At 38.5% G+C, this 27034-nt stretch overlaps 1 protein-coding gene across 1 annotated transcript; it reads left to right on the plus strand.

Annotated features, from left to right (window-relative positions):
- Positions 1-1594: 1594 nt before the first annotated feature.
- Positions 1595-25319, plus strand: ESCO2 (establishment of sister chromatid cohesion N-acetyltransferase 2). The gene is made up of 11 exons (XM_059697539.1): positions 1595-1709; positions 3018-3086; positions 4220-5051; positions 7272-7371; positions 9907-9964; positions 12655-12778; positions 14701-14832; positions 15716-15805; positions 16682-16825; positions 19056-19231; positions 24800-25319. The coding sequence occupies exons 2-11, from the start codon at positions 3034-3036 to the stop codon at positions 24930-24932; spliced, it is 1842 nt and encodes a 613-aa protein (XP_059553522.1). The 5' UTR covers positions 1595-1709; positions 3018-3033; the 3' UTR covers positions 24933-25319.
- Positions 25320-27034: the final 1715 nt, after the last annotated feature.

The following is a 27034-nucleotide window of genomic DNA, read 5'->3' on the forward strand; positions in this document are numbered from 1 at the left end:
TAATTGTATAATATACATCATCTGTGTGCGCACCATCCTAAGTCAAGTCTCCATCACTGTTTATCCCCCCTATACCCTCTTTTACCGACCCCCAACCTTCTTGAAATGCCACCATCTTAAAAGAAAAATGTCATTAGCTGACTTTACTTTCAGAGCCTTCACCCAGTGGTCGGTTAAGTCCTGAGGCTTATCAATTGGTTTTATCTGCTTCCCCACCCCCACCCCGGACCCCACGGGGGCTCCAAGAGGAGCAGAAACTTTGCCTTCTTCACAGCTGGGCATTCACTCCACCAATCGAGGTACTTGACACTTCCTTAGTTCATTAAGTTTTGAATGAACCCAAATTCCTCCACTATTGTCATTCTAGCTCCACCACTTGTAAGGCACACCTTTGGATATATTCTGTGCTTCACTTATTTCACCTGCAAAGTGTAGATGATATAGATAGTGGAGCAGCTAATTCATAGATTATTTTGCTAGAGTTAAATACGTTCATGGGAGGAAAGGGTTAGAATATATCACTCAAGTGAGTTGTTAATATTCCCCATAGGCAATATGCCTCTTGGATTGGGACTATGACTGTTCTGCCTTTAAGATCCACCAACTTCCCAAGTTGGTTTGGCTTGGTGGACAGAGTATTGGCCTGCAGACTGAAGGGTCTGGGGTTCGAATCCCAGTTAAGGCACATGCCAAGGTTGCCAATTTGATGTGCAGGAGGCTGCCAATCAATGATTCTCCCTCATCAATGATGCTTATATCTCTCTCGCCCTTTCTCTCTGAAATCAATAAAAATATATATATTTTAAAAATTGACCAACTGTTACCTGTGAGATGGAGCAAATTCCAAACCTGTGAACCTCAGATCGCTTCCTGCTATAATTCGGTAATGATTTTACTCCGGTAAAGCTATTACTCTTATATCGATCTTAAGTTAAATTTATTTAGAACTAAAAATGTCCCAGAGACAGTACCAGGAGCTGGTAACACAAAGATTAAAGTAATAGCTAACAACCAATGACTGTATTAGGAACATTCGAGCTCCCCAAAGCAAGAACCTAGTTCTATCCTATAAATAGTAATTGTTTTCAGGTCCTCTGTAAAATGGGATTGATAATACTTATCTCATAGATTGTGATGTGAAGTAAGTAAAATAAAACACGTAAAGCGTGCAAGAATGTCTGGCACATACCAGATATTAGTGCCATGATTTAATTTTTTAAATTTAACTTGAAAAATTTTTAAAAATGCTAGAAACCTAACGTGTTACTAATTAAAAAAAAAGTTTAACGCTAAGGCTTCATATTTGAAATATAAGTGCCTCGAGAATATCGAAAAGGCTACTTCACAAAAACATCTTACACCAAGGGTGTTGAAAAGGGCGCCTTTATTTTACGGAAAAACTACAATTCCCAGAATGCACCTAAACAAGTCCTGAGGCGTAGGACCCGGCGTGGCCGCAAGGGATTGTGGGTGGCTTTCGGGGAGAAGGGAGCCTTTCGCCTCCCAAGGGCGGGAGAATCTTGGAGACCGCCTTTAAGTGGGTGGGGCAATAACTAGAGTACGACCAATCACCGAGTCAGCTTCTGGAAACTCCGAGAAGCGGCGAATCAAAATGCAGCAGCTTCAGCCTTGCCTGGCGCGGGACAATTTGAATACAGTGGCGGAGCATCTGGCTCGGCTGAGGAGAGCTCGGCAGCCCTGAGGTGCAGGTAATTGCCGCGGAGGGCTGCGGCTGGGGTGGAACGCGGAGGACTGGAGGTTCCATAGAACGTGGTGGGGCTGAATGTCAAGGAGTCAAAGAACTTTTCCTCTGTGCTTGGCGCGTCGCGGCTCGAGACCGAAGCCACCAACCGGTTCGCCACACTTCCAGGTCACCGGGTTTCCGCCTTCCCCTACGCCGGAGTTTTCTTGTCTTTTTGCCCCGAAAGGCATTCTTTTCCTCATTCAGTCTTACGGGGGTCTTCCCTTAATCCGCAGCTAGACATTAGTTCCCAGAGGCCCTGGTCTTTCTGTTTAACTTTGAAATCACGCTTGTGTCACTTTTAAAAATATACCTGCTCCGAAGGAAGGGCAAGAGGAAACTTTCGCTGAGCAACATGCCATCTGCTCGAGAGTTAAGTTGCATGATTGTTTATTTTCAGCCGCCTTAGAAGGTCGGGGTGTTTTATAAAAGGAAACTGGCGGCCCTCGCCGGCTCGCTCGCTGTTGAGAGCGTCGGCCTGCGTGCTGCAGGGGCTCAGGTCTCGGGCTCTGTTCCGGTCAAGGGCATGCATGTTGGTTGCTGGCTCGTCCCCTCCCGGTGGCGGCGTGTTGGGGAGGCAACAGGCGATGTGTCTCTCTCACTTGGATGTTTCTCTCTGCCTCCCCACCTCCCTTTCATTTTCTAAAAAAATATGTCCTCGGGTGGGGATTGACAACAACAAATGGAGACAAGAATAAAACAAAAAGTGAACAAGCGGCTTGGTTAAGGATCCTCGGCTGGTAAAATAGGAGAGGATTATGCTTTCCCCGTTTTCTTGCTGGACTCTGATGCAAATGGGAAACGAGTCATTGGGTGTACAGGCTATTGGGAAACAGTTACATCAACAAGAAGACGTGTTAGATGGAATGTCAAGGAAGCATCGATGCGATGGAGGCATAGGGCAGCATCTAGCAGTGGCAGGGGCTGGGTGAGGGTCCAGATGAAAAGTGTTTACACTCGGTGTGAGTTCATCAGGCTAATTAAAAGAGAAAGTGTGCCCTGACATGGGGTAAAAAATACTTCCTTCCTGGTAGGGTCGTTTCCCTGCTTGTATTTCCTGTTCGAATTGCTACTGTGATGTAGTGTTTTTCCTTTTCTTTTTTGTGTATTTTAAATCTTTATTAAAGCGATTTGCTTTAAAAATAATCCTATTCTTGGATCTCTGAACCATTACCCATCTGAAAGTTTTTTCAGACTTCTAAGATATAATTTCGGTATACTGGTTTTTATGCACATCGGATGAGTTTGGTAAATATAATTGTCTTGTTGCTTTTAGGGGCTCAGGTAAGAAGATGTCAGCTTTTACTCCAAGGAAAAGGAAGCAGAATTCTTTGAACTGTGACAGGTGAGTCTCATCCTATGGGTAGAAATTCAGAAAAGAAGAATTCACCTTTGGGCTTTCTTACCTTCTCTTAAAATTTCCATCCTTTCACTGGCCTACTCCTTGTGGCTATAGTAATATTTTATATTCTAATTCTAGTCTGGAAATACAGTAAGCTTTTATAATTAACTAGAGGTCCGGTGCACAAAATTTGGCACTCAAGGAGTCCCTCAGCCTGGCCTGTGCCCTCTTGCAGTCAGGAGCCACTGGGGGATGTCCAACTACCGGCTTAGGCCTGCTCTCTGCGGGGAGTGGGCCTAAGCCAGCAGTTGGACATCCTTAGCACTGCCACGGAGGTGGGTGTCTCCCGCCACTGCCACTGCACTTGCCAGCTATGAGCCTGGCTCAGGGCTTCTGGTTGAGCAATGCTCCCCCTGTGGGAACGCACTGACCACCAGGGGGCATTTCCTGCATTGAGCATCTGCCCCCTGGTGGTCTGCGTGTCATAGCAACCGGTCATTCCACTGTTCAGTCGATTTGCATATTAGCCTTTTATTATATAGGATTATTTAATGCTTTTGCCAGTGAATCAGAGAAAGAGCTGTTTCTCTGTTACAGGCTTTGAAATGTATGTCAAATCTTTCATTATCTTGCTACTTTCTACTCTCTTATGTAATACTTAACATAGCATTTTGCATACAATAGATACTTGTTTATAAAGCAATCCTATTTAGTACTTACTACATGTCATACCATATATAAATTACTCCCCACAGAACAGGCCCTAATTACATAGAATTAATCATTTTAGGGGACTTATAGCCACTCAAGCAAAGTATATGGGCTTTAATTTGTATATGGCCAGGACTTTGAAATAGGTTTTAAAACACTCACTTATCTCAAAGCTTCTTTGTAAACTGTTTTCACAAACACTGTCTTTTGAAAAATATTTGAATGCTTTGTTTAGTAAAAACAATTTGAGAATCCTACTGTTAAAACTAATAAATAATGTGTGTGAATGGATGTTTGATGGAGAGGGTGCATTGTTTTGTAGTGTGACCATTGGGTAGAATTGTTTATTACTTAGCGGTAGATTGGCATAAAAAATTGAAGCAAAATAACATTTCTTATCAACGGGCTTTGTTTTTTTTTCATAGCCTATTATCTGACATTCCATCAAAGAAATTAATTTTGGATTTTACTGAAAATATATTTTCATCACCTAGTAAAAAATACATTTGTCAGAGTAATGAAGAAAATGTGCATTGCTCTCAACAAGGCCATTTCACTTCAAGTCTGCTCAAAACAACTAAAAAAGATAGATTACCATCAGCAAATCAAGGTTCACCTTTTAAATCTTGTGTGTCTACTGTATCCTTTTACAACAAAAATACTAGTAAGTGTTACCTCAATCCATTGGAGAGAAAGATGATAAAAGAGAGTAGATCCATTTGTCTAAAAACTAATAATGAAGATACATCTTTTCCCAGTGTGACAGAAAAAAAGCAAGAAAAACCAATCTGCTCCAAGAGGATGAAGAAAAAACCACAGAAGAGTTTAACTGCTAAGTGTCAACCAAGTTATAAGTGCAACAAGCCTGTATCAAAGAATTCTAAAAATTCCAAGCAAAATCGAGTGGCCTACAAACCAATTGTAGGGAAAGAGAATAGTTGTTATTCAGCTGAAAATAATTTAAATGCTCCTCGAGTTCTAAGCCAAAAAGTCAAACCACAAGTAACACTCCAGGGTGGAGCAGCATTTTTTGTTAGGAAAAAATCCTCTCTTAGAAAATTGTCTCTGGAAAACAAGCCATTACTGGGACTCAACCAAGAGAATAAATCAGAAGTGATTAAAGATTCTGATGTAGAGACTGTCAATGAAAGAAAAAGTTTTGAGACAAGGCAAGTGCCAAAGTGCCTGTTGCTAGAAAAGGAACTGAACATTGAGCTGCTGGGTATAAGAAATAAAAATGAAGAGAAATTAATAAAGGTAAAAAAAACTAAACATTTTAAAAACTAACAAAACTATATACATATAACAAAACTTCAATATACATACTACATATGTAACATAATTGAACAAAATGTTATTTTCTTTGCAGTCTGGAGGACTGCTTTTATGAAACCAAATAGTATAGGTTAATCACTAAAGAATTCAGGGGCAGCATGGAAAGAGGACATTTCTCCCTTTTTGGCTTAAGGAAGCCTACCAACATTTCCTTGGCATTCAGGTATACATTTTATTAAATTTCCTCTTGATGAAACTAAAGTCCAGAGAAGCTTAACATCTTTTATTTGATAGTAGTAGGTTTCCAGAGTGTGAGCATATGGTTTTTGTCTTAGCTTATTTGAAGTACTAGATTCTAGAAAATTTAGAGATCACAGAAGATGATCTCTTGGGGATGGTCACTGTTAACATATAGCAGTTGGACTTTTGTTTATTTTATGTAGTATGTTTTCATGGTTGCCATTCTATGCTTTTTGATCTTGCTCATAAAGTTAACACAGCTAGCCCAGACTAGTGTTGTCTGATAGAAATAAAATACCAGCTGCATGTAATTTAAAATTTTTTATGGCCACATTAAAAAGTTTTTTTAAAAAATGTTTAGCCTAATATATATAGGTATGTGTGTATATATATATTTTTAATACATTTTTATTGATTATATATATATGTATGTGTATATATATATTTTTTAAATACATTTTTATTGATTTTAGAGAGGAAGGGAGAGGAAGAAAGAGATAGAAACATTAATGATGAGAGAGAATCATTGATTGGCTGCCTCCTGCACACCCACTTTTGGGGGTCAAGCCCACAACCCGGGCACCCTGATCCGGTTCATAGGTCGATGCTCAACCACTGAGCCACCACAGCCAGGACAAAAACCTATATCTTGATGGGAGTTTTGAGTTTAAGTTACATAGGTATATAAGTTTATCAAAACTCATCAAACTGTATACTTTATATCTGTGCACTTCACTGTGTATAAAGTGCCTAAATTTTTAAAAATTGGGGGGACCGTCCAAACTGAAATTAATTCTCAATCCAGCAAAACAAAGTGGAGCACCCAGTCATCTCCTAGTTAGTATTCTCTATATCTGTTTGGTGGAGTGACATGGCAAATTCTCTGAATGCTCTTTTCTGCTTTATTTTCTGAGCATCATTTTAAGGGGCTGGATATTGGATTCTATCTAGTTGTCATCAGTCCGAGAAGCTGCACTTGTATGCATCTTAAATTTGTGGAACTAGGCTCTCCTCTCAGGATTTTGCTAAATACCCACTACTAGTATTCATTTCTACTAGCTAGGGGTGAATCCTGCTTTCCCTGTTGGGTTAAAACCTTTCCCCAACTCATTATGGAGCCCTACAAAATGGCAAACTGATGGATTGTCCCATCTCTACTGTGATATTATGGTCTTGTAAAGCAGTTCTACTTCAAGCAAAAGTTTTTTTCCTTTTCCCCAAACTATATATTTTCTAAGTCTCACCAAACTATAGTGTTAGTAAGATTTGTCAGAATTTTTTTCTAATTTGTTTTTTCCACTTCCCAGCTCCTGCCCAAAAAGTGGAGTTAGAAGCCTCCCCAACTACTCCAGAATGTTCTTTTTCTTTCGTTTCCTGCCTGTTTTTAAACCTTATGACAAAAAGTCCCTTTCCAGTTTGGTGGCTACTGGGGAAATTTGCCATTTTCACTAATATTTTGTTGTTGTTCAATTACAGAAAGGATTTTCAATAAGCTTAAGTCTGCCATCTTTTTCAGGATTATAATACATTTTTGATAGGATGACAAATTACAGACTTGTCTTTTAACTTTTTTGTTTTTAAATTGATTTTAGAGAGAGAGGGGGAGAGAGAGAAACATCATTGAGAGAGAAAGTATCAATTGGCTACCTCCTGCATGCCCCCAACCTGGGCATGTGCTCTGACTGGGAATCCAACCAGCAACCTCTCAGTGCATGGAATGATGCTCAACTAATTGAGCCACACCGGCCCAGGACACACTGTCTTTTAAAAGGTTATGTACACTTAGTAAGTATACAGGAAATTCTCCTTAAAGTAGGATGAAAATTGAGAATTTAAAATCATGTTATAAAGTAATTCATAATAGACTAGATATTTTGTTTTAGAAACATCTATTGGAATTCATTCAATAAGTGGAAAATGATTAAGAATTACAGGTTTTCTTAAATTTTACCTATTCATTAGCTCCAGGATTCATCAAGTGAAGCAGTTTCTTCAAGGGAGTATAAACCTGAAGAAAATAAGTGTTTTTCTTCAGGAGATTCTCACAGTGAAAACAAGGCAGGTAAGAGAAAACGTCTCTTCTCAAAATGAGTTTATTAACTAATGATAATACTTCAATATAAAATCATATACAATAATGTTTTGTTTTTTTATATATGTATACATATCAGTATGTGTGCCTGCGTTTGTATCTTTGTTTATTTTGGTGACACTATTTTGTGTGATGAGCAATGCAGTGCATTTTGTTTGGGGGTTTGTTTGTTGTTTTGTTTTCTAATGCAGTGCATTTTAAAAAGGAGGAGACAAGAAGGCCTTCAGACTGGAACTTAAGACAAAATATTGATGTTTAATTGGTCTATGGAAGGGGTGGGCAATCCCTGGCACGCGTGCCAAACATGGCATGCCAGTAACTTTTGCTGGCACGCAAAACCCTCTCATATAATCTTCCACTTACAATTTTTTTCTTAATATCAACTTTTTTATTTTTCAGAAAAATTCAGTGTAAGTGCATCTTAGATAAATAAATAATTTTATATAACATGTATACATTAAAAAATAAATGTATTTTTAATCATATACTGTGTTTTTGTCGCTCAAATGAATTTTATTATTTCTTCAAGGTTCTTCACATCCATACACCTTAAGAGATATCAAGTAGGCATAACATGTTCTCAAAAAATTAGGGTTGGCACGCAGAAGAATTTTGAGCCAGAGATTTTGCTGGTTTTGGCACTCACTCACAAAAAGGTTGCCCACCCCCTGGTCTATGGGCATTGGCCAAGTTACTTTAAATACCCTAGAGCTAGGTGTTTTCATACCTACCCTACCTATCCTTTACCCTATTAAATAATAGGAAAGACTAAAAACAATTTATGTTATAGATTTGATCAAAGCCCAGATATAAGTGGAATTTACTAAGCCATGGAAAGGACACTGAATCGAGCATCAGGAACCTTGAGATTTTGTCTAGGTCTGCCACTAATTAACTGTGTGATCTAGAGAAGAGATCTCTAAAGTAAGGGGTTAGTCGTAATTTGTAAATTCCTCTTCATTCTGAAATTCTGTTATTAACTTATGGTGTCATTGTTCAATTAAATAGTGTTTACTAAACTATGAATTTATAAAGAGGTTAATTAACATTCTATATAGATTCTTGATAACTTTACTTCATTGGTTATATTTATAAATTTGGGGAATTAAATTCTAGGAGTAGACATACTGACTATATATGGTGAGAAACTAGCTCATAGGAAGAAAACAAAAAAAATATAAAAACTAAAAGCATAATCTAGAACAATAACCCTTATAAGGATCTAATTTTATTTATATATAAACTTTAGGCCCAGTGCATGGATTCTTGCACCGGTGGGGTCCCTCAGCCTGGCCTGTGGGGATTGGGCTGAAACCAGCTCTCCAACATCCCCGGAGGGATCTCGGATTGCGAGAGGTTGCAGGCCAGGCTGAGGGACCCCACCTGTTCATCATCAGGGCCAGGGAAGGACAGCAGGAGGGCTCCAGGGTGTGTCTGGCCGTCGCGCCCAGTCCCGATCAGCTGGACCCCAGCAGCAAGCTAACCTACCAGTCAAAATGTCTACCCCCTGTTGGTCAGTGTGCATCATAGAGACTGGTCGAATGGTGGAATGGTCAGACACTTAGCATATTAGGCTTTTATTATATAGTATATAATTTTATAAATACCTGTTTCTATAAATATTTGTATATAATGATTGTTCATAATGGTAATAGCTAATATTACTGGATGCTGAATATGTACCAGGCAGTGCTAAGTATTTAGTATGCATTATGTTTTACCAAGGTTGTGTTATCACTGATACAATGGAACATGTAACAGAAAAATAATGGCTTTCTATTTACAGTAGTTATAAAATTTTTTTGTGTTTATTTCCCAAGTATATCTTTGTTGAACTGTCTATTCAGATCTTTTCCATTTTGAATTGGACTATTTTCTTATTGTTGAGTTGTAAGAGGTGTTTTTTTTTGTATTCTGGATACAAGTCCTTGATCAGAAATAGGATTTTCTTCCAGTCTGTGGCTTGTCTTTTCATTTTCTTAAATAATTTTTTGCAGAGCAAAATGTTTAAATTTTATAAATTCCAACTTAATTTTTCTTTCATCTATTGTGTTTTTGGGTAAAAACTTAGCACTAAACCCAGGTTCATGCAGATTTTTCTCTTATGTTTTCTTCTAGAAGTTTTATAGTTTCACATTTTACATTTAAATATGTGATCCATTTTGGGCATGGGTATACTAGTATATGTAAGTATAGTCATTCTTTTGCATAAGGATGTTCAGTTGTTCCAGCATTTGTTGACGATACTTTCTCCATTAAAGTACCTTTGTCTTTTTGTAAGAAATGAGTTGATTTTATTTGCATAGGTCTGTTTTTAGGCTCTCTATTTTGTTCCATTGATCTATTTGTCTATCTTTTTGCCAATATCATACTGTCTTGATTGCTCTTACTTCTTAACTTTAAGTAATGTGAGTATTTTGGTTTTATAAGCCTTTAAAATCTTAAGATATAAAGCTTTGCATTTATTTTGTAATACAAATTATTGTCAACTTTTCCTTCTACCAGTTTCGTCTGAATCCATTGTCTATCCCATCTTCAGTGCGTCTTCAGTCAATACAAAAAGGTAGGAATTGTTTTTATTTTAATGTTCTATGATTATTCAATTACTAAAGGCCTGGTGCACAAACTTATGCATGGGTGGGGTCAGGCTGGCCCTCCCTGGGCTGGTTGGCCGCCACAGTGTACGTCTTAGCAACTAGTCCTTCCAGTTGTTCTGTCGTTCCAGTTGCTTGGCTTTTATATATATAGCTGAGTTCTATGGATCTCTTTTTCTTTCTTGTACTATTTAATTTGGAGAGCAATTTTTCCTTTTCCACTAAGGAGAAATTAAGGATAGAAGATGAAATCATATCTTTTCACAGAAACTTCCTAAGAACCTAGTTGAGAGAAGAAAAAAGATTTTTATGAGCTTGAGAGAAGAGAAAGGTCTTTATAATTGCTAACACTTTTATGTATAACCTGGCCCATAATAAGCAGTTTATATCCATTATCTCACTTAGTCCTCACAACAACCTAGAAGGAAGATAGCATTATCAATTCCATTTTTAGCTGAGGAAACTTAGTCATTCAGCCACAGTTACACAGCTATTAGGTGGCAGAGCCAGGACTAGAATCCACATCTGAATCAAAGTCCATTAGGCTATATTGCCTTCCCTGGGTGGTACTATATTAGTAATGGTTAATGTTTAATGAGCGTTTACAACCTTATGTTGTAGGTACCATTATTATCCCCATTTTATAGATGAGAAACTCAGGCAAGAGGAGTAAGTAATTTGCAGCAGCTTGATAAATTCCAGCTGAAGCTACCCCTCTCCTGGTCAAAGCTAAGAGTGGGATGTGGGGAGGCATGGATAGATGTGAGCATGGTAGGTGGAAAGTGCTAGAAAAGAAGTTTGTTATGGTCTGAACATCTTGCTAAGAAGCTTTGGTACTTCTCTTCCCATTTGATGATAAATAACTACAGGTATTGAGAAAGGCACTTCCTAGCTAAGTTCTCCTATCCTTAGGGGTTCCTCACCTGAGAGATTGGGTTGGGTGGACAGCTTTCCCTCTTCAAAGGCCATAGTCCTATTTTTTTCACCTTTCCCTCTTCTCAACTATGTCTTCCTTCGTGACTGTTTCTTAAGCGTTGAAATCTATCACAATTAGCTGGTAAAGGTGTGTAAACTAATTTAATCTGGCATAGGGAGATATTAGGATACTATTGGTTGAGTCATTTGAAATAGCTCTTTATGTAGGACCCAAAAGGTCAAATATCATCAATTTCTTGGGGTTTAATCTATTACTTTAGGTAGACTACAGATTCTCTGGTTCACAGTTTCACATTCAGTTTTTGTTTGTTTATTCTTTTATTTGGTGAACACTTACAGAGTACTATGTGATATTGAACTATACTGAGTTTTTAGAGCTGTGAAGATAAATAGTACATGGTCCTGCTACGATAACAGGAGGATAGGCATTTAAATGAGCACATATAATAAAGTGTTAAAATTGCTAAGATGGAAGTAAAGAGATTGCAGCTGTGCATGCTGGGATGGGAAACGCTGAGTCGCCTTAGCAAAGGTTGCATAAAGAAGAGGGTGTCAACAGCCTAGCTGAGTGTTTTCTATATACAGGTATTTACCATCAATAGCTTGTCAAATAGTTTAAGGGCATTATATCCAGCATTTAAGTGGAGTAATGCATCCTCATATAGTGTGCTTAGTGAAACATTTTTTAGTTGTGTGTCTATTGGTCATGATGTAAAATATAATTCTTACAATAGGTTTGTGAGGTCACTGTGAAAGCCATTCTAATACAGTGATCATAAAACAGTTTGGCTTAGCTTAAAGCATTAGACATTTTTTTTCCTCAGTGTTTCCTTATCAGGTTTTTTTTCTGTTTGAATCTCTTGCTTTAGGCACTTGGTTTGTTTCCTTGCCTATTTTCTCTTACCTCTACTCTAAGGCAAGGGTTACCAACTCAAATGCCTGCAGAGCCAGCCAGGCTGGTTGGAGACTGGAGCCAACTGGAGAATGCATGCCTGTGCTGTGTAGATTGATAGTAGGTTCTTTGAAGAAATAGAGGTCTAGAGAGAGATCTTATAGTGTCTCTTACAATGTTAGAAATATATATTTTTAAGTAAAATCTCTAGATTTTTAAAATATTGGTAGCTCATCCAAAGCTTTCAGCATCATGGGAGTCATTCGAAACATATCTGCTAGCTGACTTTAGCCTGGGCGGGGGCTCAACCTGCAACCTCTAACATTGTTTCCTAATGGGAAAAGGTTTCCTCAACATCTAGGAATTTGAGAACAAGTGCATGTATTAGCCTCAACCACTGCCCATGTAAAAAGATGTTTATATGCTGATGGCTAATTTCCTGTGGACCTACCTGTAAGCTTTAATATTAGAGCGTACTTATTTGTGTGGTATTCCAGGAATTTCTATAGACCTACATGATTAAATATCCCAAGGCTTGATAAAGCAAACAAAAGATTAGTTTTTACAAGTGAAATCAAGTTACTAAGGGATCCTGCATATGTGCATCTGATACAATAGATGAAAGTCCCTTGTGTTATAAGTTATGAGGATTTGAGTTCCCACCATTCTTTACTAGTTACCCTAAGTAAATTACCAATCCTCTCTGAGTGGTTCTGAGGTTTCTCATTGTTTCTGATATTATTACTTTATCAAGTTATTGTCTATAAAAAGCACTAAGAATTGTCAGGTGCTCTGCAGATTAAATAATGTTTATCAACTTTCTATTTTAAGATCTCTAGTTGGAGAACAGTCTTCTGTGGCATCCATCACACCTAACTTTTTGAAACAGACCAATACACAGAAAAGTATTAATGCCAGAGATGCAAACAAAGAAACGAAAAACCAGCTCATCATTGTGAGTAGATTCAAAACAAAGCCCCTCCTGTACGTGGCTCTCACATATAGAACCTGTTGTCTTGGCATAGTTAATATGGGTTATAGATACTCTGAGTTTGTAAATGCCAGCTTTGTTGTAGTGGCAGCACTTAAAGCTAGTCAAGTATATTTTCAAATTGATAGTGTTGGGCGAAGCTAGTAATTTAGCAGAATGCTGATGAATGAGTTGTCTTCAGATTAGGAAGATTATTGTTGATGAGCAAAAGATTTAATGAAAATAGCTACATTGTATTAGACCTGGGTTTGGTAAATTGTGACCATGGGCCAAATCTGGACCATGGCCTTTGGACTTAAAATGGCTTTTACATTTTTAAAAGGTTGGGGAAAGGAAAAGAATATGTGACAAATCATGTGTGCTTTGTAAAGCATAAAATATTTACTATCTGGTTCTTTGCAAAAAAGTTTGCCAGGTCCTGTATTAGACTTTTCAGAACCTAGTATTTTCAGTAGCATTAAGCAAAGCCTTATTAGATAGAATGCAGATTCATTAATGAGCCATGACATTGAATATTCCTGACTTCCCTATATATATTTGTTAATTTATCTGTGCTTTCCCTTAACTATTATGTATTATATTTATTTTTATCAACTCCTGGGGCAAAGGATTTTTATATTCCTAAACACTTACGGAAAAAAATACATAATGAATATAGAAGTCCTAAAATTTTTGCCTTTCCTCTTTGAAATAAGGCTTTTAGGTCCCTATTTAAGAGCTTAATAAAGAAGTTTCTATTCATCTTAGCTATAAATTTTATGATTTAATCTTTTACTTCTTAGAACTATGGATCTATCTAGCTAAAGAATCTTGAGGTTTTTTTAATTTTTTTTTTCTTTCGTTTGAATCTTGATTTTAAAGAATATATATATTTTTATTGATTTCAGAGAGGAAGGAAATGGGAGGAAGAGAGAGAAACATCAATGATGAGAATCATTGATCATCTGCCTCCTACACACCCCGCACTGGTGTTCGAGCCTGCATTCCAGGCATGTACCCTGACCAGGAATCGAACCGTGATCTCCTGGTTCATAGGTTGATGCTCAACCACTAGCCACTCCAGCCGGGAGATTTTTTTTTTTAATACACTGTCCATTCCAAGAGATAATTCCATTCCTTTTATTAATTTACTACAGCCCAGTGCACATATTTGTGCACCTTGAAAGGAACTGTGGGTGGTGAGGCTGTGGTGGGCACAGGGGCAGGTCTTGGCCCATCCTCTGTGCCCTGGCCTGGCCCCTCACACTACAGCCCCTGGTCTGGTCTGCCGGCAGCCCCCTCCACTCACACCCTCTGACGGCGCAGAGAGCGATTGGGGCCAGCGCCATCAGCGGGTACAAGTGGCGGCTGCTGGCCCCGATCGCCCCTCAGGAGCAGAGGATGGTGGAGAAGCCCTAAGGGGCAATCGGGGCCAGAAGCCATTGCTCACACCTGCTGACAGCACCAAGCAATCAGGGCCGGCACCAGGCTCGCCCTGATGACAGCGACCAGCGCCCCACCTTGGTTTGGCGACCCCGCTCTCTTGATCCACCATCCCACCAAGGCCAACACCCGCCCTGTTCCGAGCTCTGCCGCCTGCTGCTGATGCCCACCATGTTCCGCATGCGCCCCCGGTGGTCAGTGCACGTCATAGTGACCGATTTTTCGGTTGTTCTGCTGTTTGCTCTATTTGCATATTAGGGTTTTATATATATAGATTGCATTTTAAGGTCTTTTTCATTTTGTTTGGTGGGAGTGAGGAGGATATTGTAACCAAACTTTCACTTAGTATTTCACTTGTGCAAGCATAAAAGAAAAATAAGGGAAAAATTGAATGAGTGATTACATGTATTAAACGTAGATCAATTTGTAACATGTTTAGATGTGGCCTCCCCCTTCATTAACAGGATGCAGGTCAGAAACATTTTGGAGCCACCATGTGTAAGTCTTGTGGCATGATCTATACTGCCTCCAACCCTGAAGATGAACTGCAGCATGTTCAGCATCACCACAGATTTCTGGAGGGAATCAAATACACAGTAAGTAAAAAAATAGTCTTTCAATTTGTTCTAAAAGTAAAAGTGCTTTAAAAGATATATATATATATTTTTTTTTTTTTTTGCTTAAATATTGAAACATCTGTATATCCATAAATATTTCATCATCAACTGCAGTTTTGTTCTTAATATTTGAGGCTGACAGTATTTAAAAGTTAACTTTTTATAAAAATAAAAAAAAGTGCCATTTTTAACTATCCTACTATAAGAGAAGTATTGTTCTAGGTTATGTGAATACCCTGTATTCTTATCTCTAGCTTTCTGAACAGGGCTGAACAGTCAACAAAATTAAAAGACTTGAGGATCGTCGTCCCACTCCCCACCACCACCACCACCATTTTAGTTTCTTCTTTATAGATAACCTTAGAAAACAGCTTTTTTATGACTTATCCAGGATTTTTCTTTTCTGAGAGAAGTTTCTTTATCAAGCAACTTTCTAGTCCAAATACATCCTATTTTGGGCCTTATCTTTATGATTGATCCTGCTACTCAAATCATCCTTCCCTCCACCGCCCCCTCCACACCCCTCCCCCACCCCGTTTTTTATTGCGGTAGTTCATACCTTCATAATATTTTTAGCCTGGTTTATTATCCTCCCCCTCCCCCACTTTCCCACTCCTAATAATTTATTCTTTTCCAAGTTAGTAGGTATGATGGATCCTACACATTCCTATGAGGAGCACTTATTTGACTTTGCCTTGTTTCATAATAGATTATGTATATACATAGCTCCCAGTAGGATGTCAGCCCCTTGAGAACAAGCACTTTGTTTGGGGCATCTTTTATTTCCCTTCCCCCGTTTTTTTTGTTAGATTTTTTTTCTTTCTTTTAAAATATCATTTACTCTTCTTTTTGTCTTCTCCAGGGCTGGAAAAGAGAACGCGTAGTAGCAGAGTTTTGGGATGGGAAAATTGTGTTGGTCCTGCCACATGATCCAAGTTATGCTATCAAAAAGGTATGGAACATTAGCTTTTTAATTGTTCTCCCATTTCCTCCGTTTCCCCCACCAAGAAATCACATATGTTGAAGTATGAACTACTTTTATTGATAGATAATCCACTTTGGTACACATGTAAGGATGATTTTCATACTAGTTCACACAAAACTAGCCTCAGAATTACAAGTAAAGGAATGGCAGTTGGAGATTAAAGACAATAGCATTAGCCCTAACCAGTTTGACTCAGTGGACATTATGTCAGCCCGCACATTGAAGGGTCCTGTGTTTGATTCCAGTCAAGGGCACATAACTCGGTTGCAGGCTCATCCCTGGCCCTTGTCGGGGTGAGTGCGGAGGCAACCACTGGATGACACATCGATGTTTCTGTCTTGCCTCCTCCCTTCCACTCTCTAAAAATCAATGGAAAAATATCATCGTGTGAGGACTAACAACAACAAAAAAAGACAACTTTACCTTTATCTTCCACTTGTGAAAAACATAAACTTATTGAGAGATGAATGGCCCCAGAGTCTGTTTCTTATGTTAATTTTGCCTGTTTCTTGGGCTAGATGTTTAGCCCCAGTGAACAATGAATAAAACTGAAACAAAATCTGTTTTGGCACTTCCTACTTTTTCTCCCTCCCAGGAGTCTGGATTTCTTTCTCCTGAAAGTGATCTTTAAAATAGGTTCTTAGAAACCTGTTGTTTCCAAAGTGGCAGATACATGCATCAATAATGAAATGACTGGGGGGGGAGGGGGATTTGTAAATTTAGGAAATAGAGATAAAATAGGCTAAAATGATAGTAATCATAAGTTTTGTATATATAATTACATATAGTTTCAATTATAATTTTTAAAACATATTCACCTCTTTTGATTTTTCATGTCATTAGGCAGAAGAAGTACAAGAACTTGTCGATAATGAGTTGGGCTTTCAGCAAGTTGTTCCCAGATGTCCAAACAAAACCAAAACATTTCTCTTTATATCTGATGAAAAGAAAGTAGTTGGGTGTTTAATTGCAGAGCCCATCCAACAGGTATGTTATAAGTCTTTTAAATTATTGGCATAATTTGTGACCAAAATAAAGTAGTTAGGAAAAGCCTCAATAAGTCTCAAGCATTTAAGACTACTACCATAAATAACATTTTTTCCTACTAAAACATTTTTGACCATATGAATAATTAAAGTTATTTATTTCTGTTAATATTTGATATTTTGCTCTATATAAACAGTGTAAGTCAATCTTATGTTCATGTAGTCATTTCTTTACCCAGCCTTTAAACTATGGTGATTCAGAGCCCAGTTATTGAATATTGCAAAAGTCATGATTTGTCCCTTAACTAGAATCTATTTTAGGTACTAATTAGCAATGTTCTAGAAAAGGTGTTGGCAAACTTGCCTGTAGGCCAAATATGGCTGCCACCTACTTTTATAAATAAAGTTTTATTGGAACATAACCATGCTCATTCATTTCTATATTATCTGTGGTTGCTTTTTTGCTACAATGGCAGGGTAGAATGGGTGCAAAGAGCCTAAAATATAATTTGGCCCCTCACAGGAAAAATTTGTCAACCCTTATTCTATAACTAGAGGCCTAGTGCACAAAATTTGTGCATGGGTACAGTCCCTAGGCCTGGCCTGTGATCAGGACCATCTTCCCCAGCTGCCGGCAGGTGATCGGAACCTGCCAGCCAGGGGAAGGAACTGAGAGGTTGGCTGGCAGGCCCCCATCGGGTGATCAGGGCCTACAGGCTGAGGGCAGCTCCTGCATTGAGCGTCTGCCCCCTGGTAGTCAGGGCGTGTCATAGCGACCCGTTGTTCCGCTGTTTGGTCAATTTGCATATTACCCTTTTATCTACACTAATAAAAGAGAAAGATGCAAATTGATTGTGCCTTCATGACGCCCACCAGCCAATCAGGAGTGAGTATACAAATTAACCCAACAAAGATGGGTTAATTTGCATACACAGGCACCTAGCAGCCGGGTGGGACATTTGCATCGTCACCATGGCGATAACGCAGGCGTCCCGCACTGCCCCAGCTGCTCCGGGACTCTGGGCAGCGTGGGAAGGTGGGAAGGTGGAAAGGCGGCTCCAGGCCAGAGCACAGGTGGTGCCAGCAGCCAGGGGAAGGAAGGCCCATTCCTCCACGAATCTTTGTGCATTGGGCCTCTAGTTATATAGAATAGAGAGAGTAGTTTTTGCCTACAAGGAGCTTACAGGGTAATCTTTAGCTAGAGATTTATAGTTGAAATGTGTTCTTACCTGACTGTATCATATTGCACACTTATGTCTCCTTCCTTTTAAAAATACTTATCTCAATACATCTTGAAATGAAACTGGCATAAATTTATCTTATACTTTCTGGTGGAGGGAAAAGCTGGGTATGGTTATAAAGAGGTAGCAAGAGGGAGAATTTGTGATGATGCAATACCTCTGTATTTTGAGTGTGGTGGTGGTTAAATAAATAATGATAGAAAGTAATTAGTGGTCATGAAAGTATACACATACATTATACCCATGTTTTCTTGCTTTTGGGATTGTATCATAGTTATGCAACAGTTTCCTTGGGGAAAACTATCCTAATTTTCAACTTCCTGTGAATCTATAATTATTTCAAAATACAAAGTTTTCTTAAAAAACCTTACATGCCGCCCAGCTGGTGTGGTTCAGTGGTTGAGCATCAACCTATGAACCAGGAGGTCATGGTTCAATTCCTGGTCAGGGCACATGCCCGGGGTTGTGGGCTCCATCCCCAGTAGGTGGCATGCAGGAGACAGCTGATCAATGTTTCTATTTCCCTCCCCTTTTCTCTCTGAAATCAATAAAAATATATATATTTTTAAAATGAACCTTAGCTGCCAACCAAACTTCATAGTTAACATGTAAAAATCTCCTTTGTGTTACCAGTTTTTAAAATATCATATATACAGTTTAGGCTGGAGAGAATGAGAGAAGTATATGTATTTTATGTACTAAAAGTCAGAGTCAGATTTTTTTACTTTTTTTTTTTTAATAAAAGAAGTTTCATAATGGTGTGTAATACACTGGCATGTTAGAAATAGCTCAATACCACTAGTAGTTTTTTCAAGCACTGCGTGGCTAAAAGAACAAGTATTCCATAAATATGAACGAATTTTAACATTTTTGGTGAAGGTATAGGAAAGATAATTCTAAATTCTTAAGTTTTGTGTAAGGAATGGTTTTTTTTAAAAGAAATGTGAACTTATCTATATTAACTCTAGGTGCTTTGATATATCATTGCAGGCCTTCCGTGTCCTGTCTGAACCAACCAGTCCAGAATCCCCAAGCTCTAAAGAATGTCATAGGGCTTGGCGATGTTCAAATGTACCAGTACCTGCAGTCTGTGGAATAAGTAGGATCTGGGTCTTCAGATTTAAGAGAAGAAAGCGCATTGCAAGACGACTGGTAGATACGCTCAGGTAAGAAATAAAATAAAATGGATTTAGACCCAGATTAGCTTTCCTAGAACCTTTTCTGGCTCATGACCCAAAGAGATGTTGATAAAACACCTCTATATAAATTCTATCCAAGTCAGGCTAAGTAAGATAAGTGCTGGCAATGAAAAAAATATACTCAGTTTAGGCACATTCCAGGTCTAAAACATTCTAACCCAGTGCTTTCAAACTACCTGCAGTGAAGTTTGTTATAGACCAACACTTTAAAAAAAGAAAATAAAGATGAATTGCTAGAAAATTAAATAGAAAAAACAAAAATAAAGGAAAATGCCCTAATTTTACTTAATTCAACAGATGTAAAATTAACATTTCAATAAATATATTTAACATAGTTAAATATAAAAAAAAATTTTAAAAAGAAAAAATAAAATAAAACGAAGAAAATAGAGGTTTAAAAAAAGAATTACAGGGGTCAACCTGAGGAGGGGCAGTGAAGGATTAAAGAAGACAGACAAGAGAATACAGTTGGGACCAGGTGGATCACTGTGCCTGGATGAGGAAACAGTGACAGCCTGTAAGCCGAAGCTTTATTTTATAGTCAGAGCACACAAAGCAAAACAAGGGCAAGATGTTTACAATGTTCTTGTGAATTTCAAATCTGCTGCTTTCCTGTTGTTGCCATTCTCTGAACTCTTTCAAGCCTTGTTTTGACAGCACTTGCTGCATACACTTCCTCCAACCCCCCGGGCAGCCTACATCCCTTAGCAACCTAGGACTTCAGGGTCGGACTATAAGGTCAAACTTACAACCATCGCCTTTTGGCTATAATGTGCTGGGAGGGCTTTGCCCTCCAAGCTGGGACTTGTATGTGGCTTTGCCACAAGTCAGTCCGAGGCTTGAACCTGTCCAAATGCTGTAGCCGCTCTCCACATTGTACATGTCCATTGATAGTATGTAAGTAATTCTTACTATAACTCATAAGTATAACTAATGTAAAAGCAAATTAGTAAGACAACCCACAGAATGGGAGAAAATATTTGCAAATAATTTACCTAATAAGGGTCTATTACATCCAGAATAAAAGAACTCCTTTAATCCTATATAATAAAAGGCTAATATGCAAATTAACCAAAGGGCAGAACAACTGGTTGCTGTAACCAAAAGGTGGAACAACTGATCACCAGAAGGCAGATGCTCAATGCAGGAGCTGCCCCTTGGTGGTCAGTGGGAGAGCACCGCCCAGCCAGAAGCCAGGCTCATGGCTGGCGAGTGCAGCAGCGATGGCAGGAGCCTCTCCCACCTCTGCAGCGGTGCTAAGGACCCCTTGGGGGATGTCCGCCTGACGGGGGATGTCTGCCTGATGGCGGGGAGCGGGCCTAAGCCAGCAGGCAGACATCCCCTGAGGGGTCCGAGACCGTGAGAGGGCATAGACAGGGCTGAGGTACTGCCCCCACCCCCACCCCCACCCCCACCCCCTAGTGCACGAGTGTCATGCACCAGGCCTCTAGTACAATAATAAAAAGACATAACCCAATTTAAAAATGGGCAGGATTTCAATAGACATTTCTTCAAAGAAATACAAATGGCTGATAAACACATGAAAATATGCTCAACATAATTAACTATCCAAACCAAATCACAAATTAAAACCACAAGATTCCACTTCATATCCACTAGGATGACTAATCATAGAGAGAAAATAAGTGTTGGTGAGGATGTGGAGGAAATTGGAATCTTTGTACTTTGCTATAGGAATGTAAAATGGTGCAGCAGCTGTGGAATGCAGTCTAGCAGTTTCTCAGAAATAAACTGTTACCATATGACCCAGCAATTGTACAAATAGCTATATATGCAAAAGAAAGGATAAGTCCACACAAAAACTGGTATATGAGTGTTCATAACAGCATTATTCTTAGTAGCCACAAAAGCAAACAACCCAGTTCACGATTAATGGATAAATATAATGTGTTATATCCGTACAGTAATATAGTAAGACTAGAGGCCCGATGCACGAAATTCATGCAAGGGGCTCAGCTCTCACAGCCCCTGCTGCCTCGGCTTCGTCCAGACAGTAGTCCGGACAGTCGTTCTGCTCTTCAGTCTAATTAGCATATTAGCTCTTTATTATATAGGATATTATTTAGCCACAAAAAGAAATGGAGTACAAGACATACTACAATATGGATGAACCTTGAAAACATTATGCTAACTGAAATAAGTCAGTCATAAGAGTCCCCATATTGTATGACTCCACTTAAAGAAAATACCCAGAATAGGCAAATTCATTGATAGAAAGTAGATTGGTAGTTTCCAGGCACTGAGAGACAGGTGAATGGAGAGTGACTGCTAATGGGTACAAGGGTTTTTTGGGGGGTTAATGAAAGTGTTCTGGAATTAGATATTGGTGATGGTTGCACAGTTTTGTGACTATTACTAACAAACAACTAAATTGTATACTTTAAAGGATTGAGTCTTATGGTATATGAATTATATCTCAAAACTAAATTAGTGACTCTCCATTTTAAACTTTGCTGTGTTAACACTGCATATTGATACTTAAAGTTTCTAATGTGACAAATGAGTTTATTTCTTGTTCACATTAATTTACCTAGTCTAGGTTGGATAAGTGAGCTTCACAACACTTCTGTCAACTTCTATACTTAATAACAGATTACAAACCAGTGACCGACTACACGTTAAACAAACCAAGAACCACACTTTGAGTAGCACTATTCTAGCCTTTTCAGTTACAGCACCAAAGACAACCGTGGGGATGCAATCTTTGGCCATAATCCTGCCCACCCATAAAGGGAGCATTGAGAAAAACTGGTGTCTATAGAGATTTTTATTGGATAGTTAATTATGAAATACCTCTATTTTCTATACTTTATATTAAGAGCTATATAAATTTGACATGAGAAATAGCAGTATCTGAGCTACTTCCAGCAGACAGTAGTCTAGTGCTTCTCAAACTTGAAAGTGCATATGAATCACCTGGGATCTTATTAAAATGCAGGTGTGGTTCAGTAGGTCATGGTGGGGCCTGAGATTCTGCATTCCTAGTAAGCTCTCAGGTGATGCTGAATGTTGCTGGTCTATAGATCATACTTTGAATACTAAGGCACCTCTAAGCAATAACATGAGAATTAAGTTGCCTTCAAAGGAAAAATAAACACATTCATTTGAGAACGTGTCTGTCTTTTCTCACACATCTGAGTTGACGGTACAAGTAACATAATTGACAGACCATCCTGTATATAAGGAGACTTAGGTTGAATTGTCTCTTGTCTATATAGGCAATCTATACTAATAAAAGGGTTATATACTAATTAGACTGGGAGACCTTCCAGACGTCCTTCAGGACAAAGTCATGGTGGTGGGGCCGAGGCAGAGGCGGTTAGGGGCGATCAGGCCGGGGGGGGGGGCAGTTGGGGGTGATCAGGCTGGCAGGGGGGGTGCAGTTGGTGGCGAGCAGGCTGGCGGGGGGGCAGTTGGGGACAAGCAGGCCACTGGGGGGGGGGCAGTTGGGGGCGATCCGGTCGGCAAAGGGGGCAATTGGGGGCGATCAGGTCGGTGGGAGGGGGGACAGTTGGGGGCAAGCAGGCTGGCAGGCAGAGTGGTTAGGGGCGAGCAGGCAGGCGAGCGGTTAGGAGCCAGTGGTCCCAGATTTCGAGAAGTATGTCCCACTGCTGGTTTAGGGATCGGGCCTAAACCGGCAGTCGGACATCCCCTGAGGGGTCCCAGATTGGAAAGGGTGCAGGCCGGGCTGAGGGACATCCCCTGCCCCCCCCCCCCCGCACAAATTTCATGCACTGGGCCACTAGTATGTTTAAATAATCACAAGAGTAGAAAATTATTCCTAGTTATTTTACATAAAAATCACCTGAGGCTCAGATGGGATTATATAGTACAAACTTACACCCATGAGCTAGTATAAGTACAGAGTAAGGATTCAAACCTACAGATGTAATATTTTTTCTATAGCTGATATCACTAATAAAGACAATAAGAACTTTTAATCAAACCAATATTTTGCTTTGGACATTTAGCAGTAAACTTTGTATTCAGTTATATAGTAAAGATACCAAAAGCTTGTACCTTAACTTCTAATTGAATCTAATTCTTTAATTTTTTACTTTGAAGTAATTTTAAACTTACAAGAGTAGCAGTAGTTAAAAAGAGCCTCCATATGCCTTTGCCCAGATTCAAGTTTTAACATTTGCTGTACATTCTTTGTACTTTGGTGTATATTTCTTAGGAACAAGGATATTCTCTTACATAAGCACAGTTCAATGATCAAATTCGGGATATTTAATATGGCTATAATGCTTCTGTCTAAAGTATAGTTCATATTTCAGTCTTGTCATTTGTCTCAAGTGTCCTTTATAGCATTTTTCCCCCTGTGCAGGATCCAATATTGCACTTAAGTCGTCATATCTCTTTAGTTCTCATTTTCCTTAACCTGGAACAGTTTAGGCTTTCTTTGTCTTTTATGACATTGAAGAATTTGAAGAGCACAGGCCAGTTACTTTATAAACTATCCCTCAATTTTGTTGAATTCTTTCAACCATTTCATCTTATATTACTTTTAATCCTAATTGCGCTCTGGATCAAGGAGATTCCAAGTAAAAATGTGGGACAGTTTTTGCCTTCTTTTTTCCCCCCCAAAAATTTTGGTTGCCTCCCAAAATAAACATTGGGAGAGAGAGAGAGTTTTTGCCTTCTTAAAGCTCTGAGTGTGTGGTGTAGTTGAAAAGAATATAGATAGTATTGGTTATTGGAGATGGGTTTCTTTAATGATCTATGGTTTTAATTATGTGGTTTTTTTTTCATTAATCACCAACTGAGGATATTTTTTCTATTGATTTTTATTTTTTTTATTGATTTCCAAGAGGGAAAGGGAGAGATAGAAACATCAATGATGAGAATAATCATTGATTGGTTGCCTCCTGCATGTCCCGCATAGGGGACAGAGCCCACAACTCGGACTTGTGCCCTACCAGGAATCAAACCATGACCTCCTGGTTTCCTAGGTTGGCAATCAACCACTGAGCCACACTGGCCAGGCTCTATTGATTTTTAGAGAGAGTGGGAAGGGAAAGACAGAGAGAAACATCAATGTGTGTCAATTGGCTGCCTCCCCCATGTGCCCTGACCCGGGCTGGGGACAGAGCTTGCAACCGAGGTATGTGCCCTTGGCTGGAATTGAACCCACGACCCTTTAGTCCAGGGGGCCGACACTAGCCACTGAGCCAAACTGGCTAGAACTATTGATGCTTTTAATTAGCACTATTACCTCTTATTAGTTGCTCATTCCTATGCATCATCTAGAGTCAGCTGGTTGGTTTTTATGACTCCCTTTACCCCAGCAGAATTTCTTCTGGACCTCAGCTTTCCCTGTGAAATAGGCTTCCATCTCTAAAATCTAAAGCATTAAGTCATTTTATCACTTAAAATGTGGATTTTAATCGAGTATTTAGTTAGATTGAATTTTTATATTTGGATTGATAAAATAAAGTGTGCTAAAGTTTAACCAAAATTTTAATTTGGTTCCATTGTTAAATTGTCTTTTCCTCTTTTTTTTTCTTTTAGGAATCGCTTCATGTTTGGCTGTTTTCTCAGCACTAATGAAATAGCATTTTCTGACCCAACACCAGATGGCAAGTTATTTGCAGCCAAGTACTGCAACACCCCTAATTTCCTTGTATACAATTTTAATAGTTAAAACCAATTCCAACAATACAATTATTATTATATGGGTGAGTTAAGACAGTTTCTTATCATATAATAACTACTTTGCAAATGTCAAAATAAAAATACTGAACCACATGCACACACACACAACCTGGCTGTTTTATTCCTTATGAATTGAAAAGTCAGGGATAGATTTCTTGAAAATTATCTGGAGATTCAAAGAAAGGAAAAACCTTTGGATGATGTATACTGACACACTCTGAATCCTTAATTATGAAACTTTGTAGTAACTTTGGAAAATTACTTGCCCCTTACATAGGATCACTGACATGTTTTCCATAGAACTGTGACCACTTACATTTTATTAAGCACTTTTGAACCAGAATTATCTCATGCTTAATCAGAAGCAAACAGGAAATTTTAAAGACAATTTCCATGCTCAATTTTTAAAAGAAATTCCTGAATTCTGTCCACAGAATTCTCACCTTATAGGTAGCAGCTTAGTTGAATATATTCAGAAAGTCTTTAAATTTCTAGTTTGTAACAGGGTAACATGGTAAATAATAAGATTTTCATGTAGAACAGAATTCTATAGCTTAATGTTTTAATCTTTTTAAAAATCTTTACTCAAAAGAAATTCTCACCAGATTTCATTAAAGTTAAACTTAGTAATTGCACTACTGTCATGTAATTTTTGGTGTATGAATATGTTAATTGTGCTACTTATCTTTAGTGTACTTACTACTGCTAATTGAAATAATCAACAAAATGGATGCCCAATTGGGATTAGATGATTCATATTGTTACATTTAAAAATGTTTGCATGTCTAAAATACATCTTACTTGTTCTGAGATATCTAACAAAATGTATAGTATCAGAACCAAGGTTAGTGAATAAATATATCTAGGTTGATGGGCCAGAGAACATGACATTATGTAGATACACCTAAATGTTTTAATCTCTCTAAAAATCAGTTTTCTAGTATAATTCTTGGGTACTTTGAAAAGCAAAGGATTATTCAGATTGTTGATTCTAAAAAACATTTAATTGCTATCTGGCAATAATACTCTAGGGAAGTAGTTTTCCAGGTTATAACTTTATATAGAATATGTTCATTACATTCTTTTATTTGCCTGTAAATTAACATGGTTCCAAAATTTAAAGGCTTGAGTTCCAAAAAGAATGTGGAAGTGTTAAATGTGCGTAATTATGCAAACACCTTATTTTCTGCACTGCTGTTTTGTTTTAAATATTTTATTTAAAAATTTTTATTAACATTATTTGCTTGTTCAATAATTTTATGATGGATCAATTAAAATTTTTTTCAATATTTTGTCTATTCTCATATAATAGAATGTACTGATTTTCTTAAGTTATTTTTTGTGGCTATAAAAATAGTACATGTTCCCCTAGCCCAGTAGCTCAGTTGGTTAGAGCATTGCCTCAATATGCCAAGTTTGCGAGTTTCCCTGGTCAGGGAACATACGAGAATCAACCAATAGACACATAAATGAGTGGCACAACAAATTGATGTTTCTCTCTCTCCCTTCCTCTCTCTAAAATCAATAAGTAAAAATTTAAGTATATGTTTTTACTTAAGTAAAAAAATAACCCAATCATTGAAAATATATCCATCTACACAAAAACTGCACACAAATATTTATAGCAAGCTTTACTCATAATTGTCAAAACTTAGAAGCAACCGAGATGTTCTTCAGTAGATGAACAAAGAGCTACATCCAGACAGTGGACTAAATTCGGCACTAAAAAGAAACCACAAAAAGGCATGGAGTGACCATAGTGACCATTACCCAGTGAAAGAAGACAGTCTGAGGCTACATTCTGTATGATCCCAACTGTATGACATTCTGGACAGGCAAAACTGTGGAGACAGTAAAAATATATGTGGTTGCCCTGGCCGGTTTGGCTCAGTGGATAGAGCGTTGGCCTGCAGACTGAAGGGTCCCAGGTTCGATTCTGGTCAGGGGCATGTACTTTGGTTGCAGTCACATCCCCAGCGGCGGGTGTGCAGGAGTGCCGGGAGCCGGTCCATCCTTGCTGTTTCAAGGGACCTGGCATATATGGCATACGGTTCTTAATATGTTTGCTCACCTTCTTGGCGCTGTGTTTTA

Source organism: Myotis daubentonii, chromosome 5 (genome assembly GCF_963259705.1).
Source record: "Myotis daubentonii chromosome 5, mMyoDau2.1, whole genome shotgun sequence".
In the NCBI taxonomy this organism is placed as follows: Eukaryota; Metazoa; Chordata; class Mammalia; order Chiroptera; family Vespertilionidae; genus Myotis; species Myotis daubentonii.

What these genes read in the sequence shown, in the direction of transcription:
- ESCO2 (XM_059697539.1), top strand. Translation starts at nt 3,034, where the DNA reads ATGTCAGCTTTTACTCCAAGGAAAAGGAAGCAGAATTCTTTGAACTGT. An exon ending in TGGAGGGAATCAAATACACA is followed by an intron (nt 14,833 to 15,715) that starts GTAAGTAAAAAA and finishes TGTCTTCTCCAG; the next exon opens with GGCTGGAAAAGAGAACGCGT. An exon ending in CAAGTTATGCTATCAAAAAG is followed by an intron (nt 15,806 to 16,681) that starts GTATGGAACATT and finishes TCATGTCATTAG; the next exon opens with GCAGAAGAAGTACAAGAACT.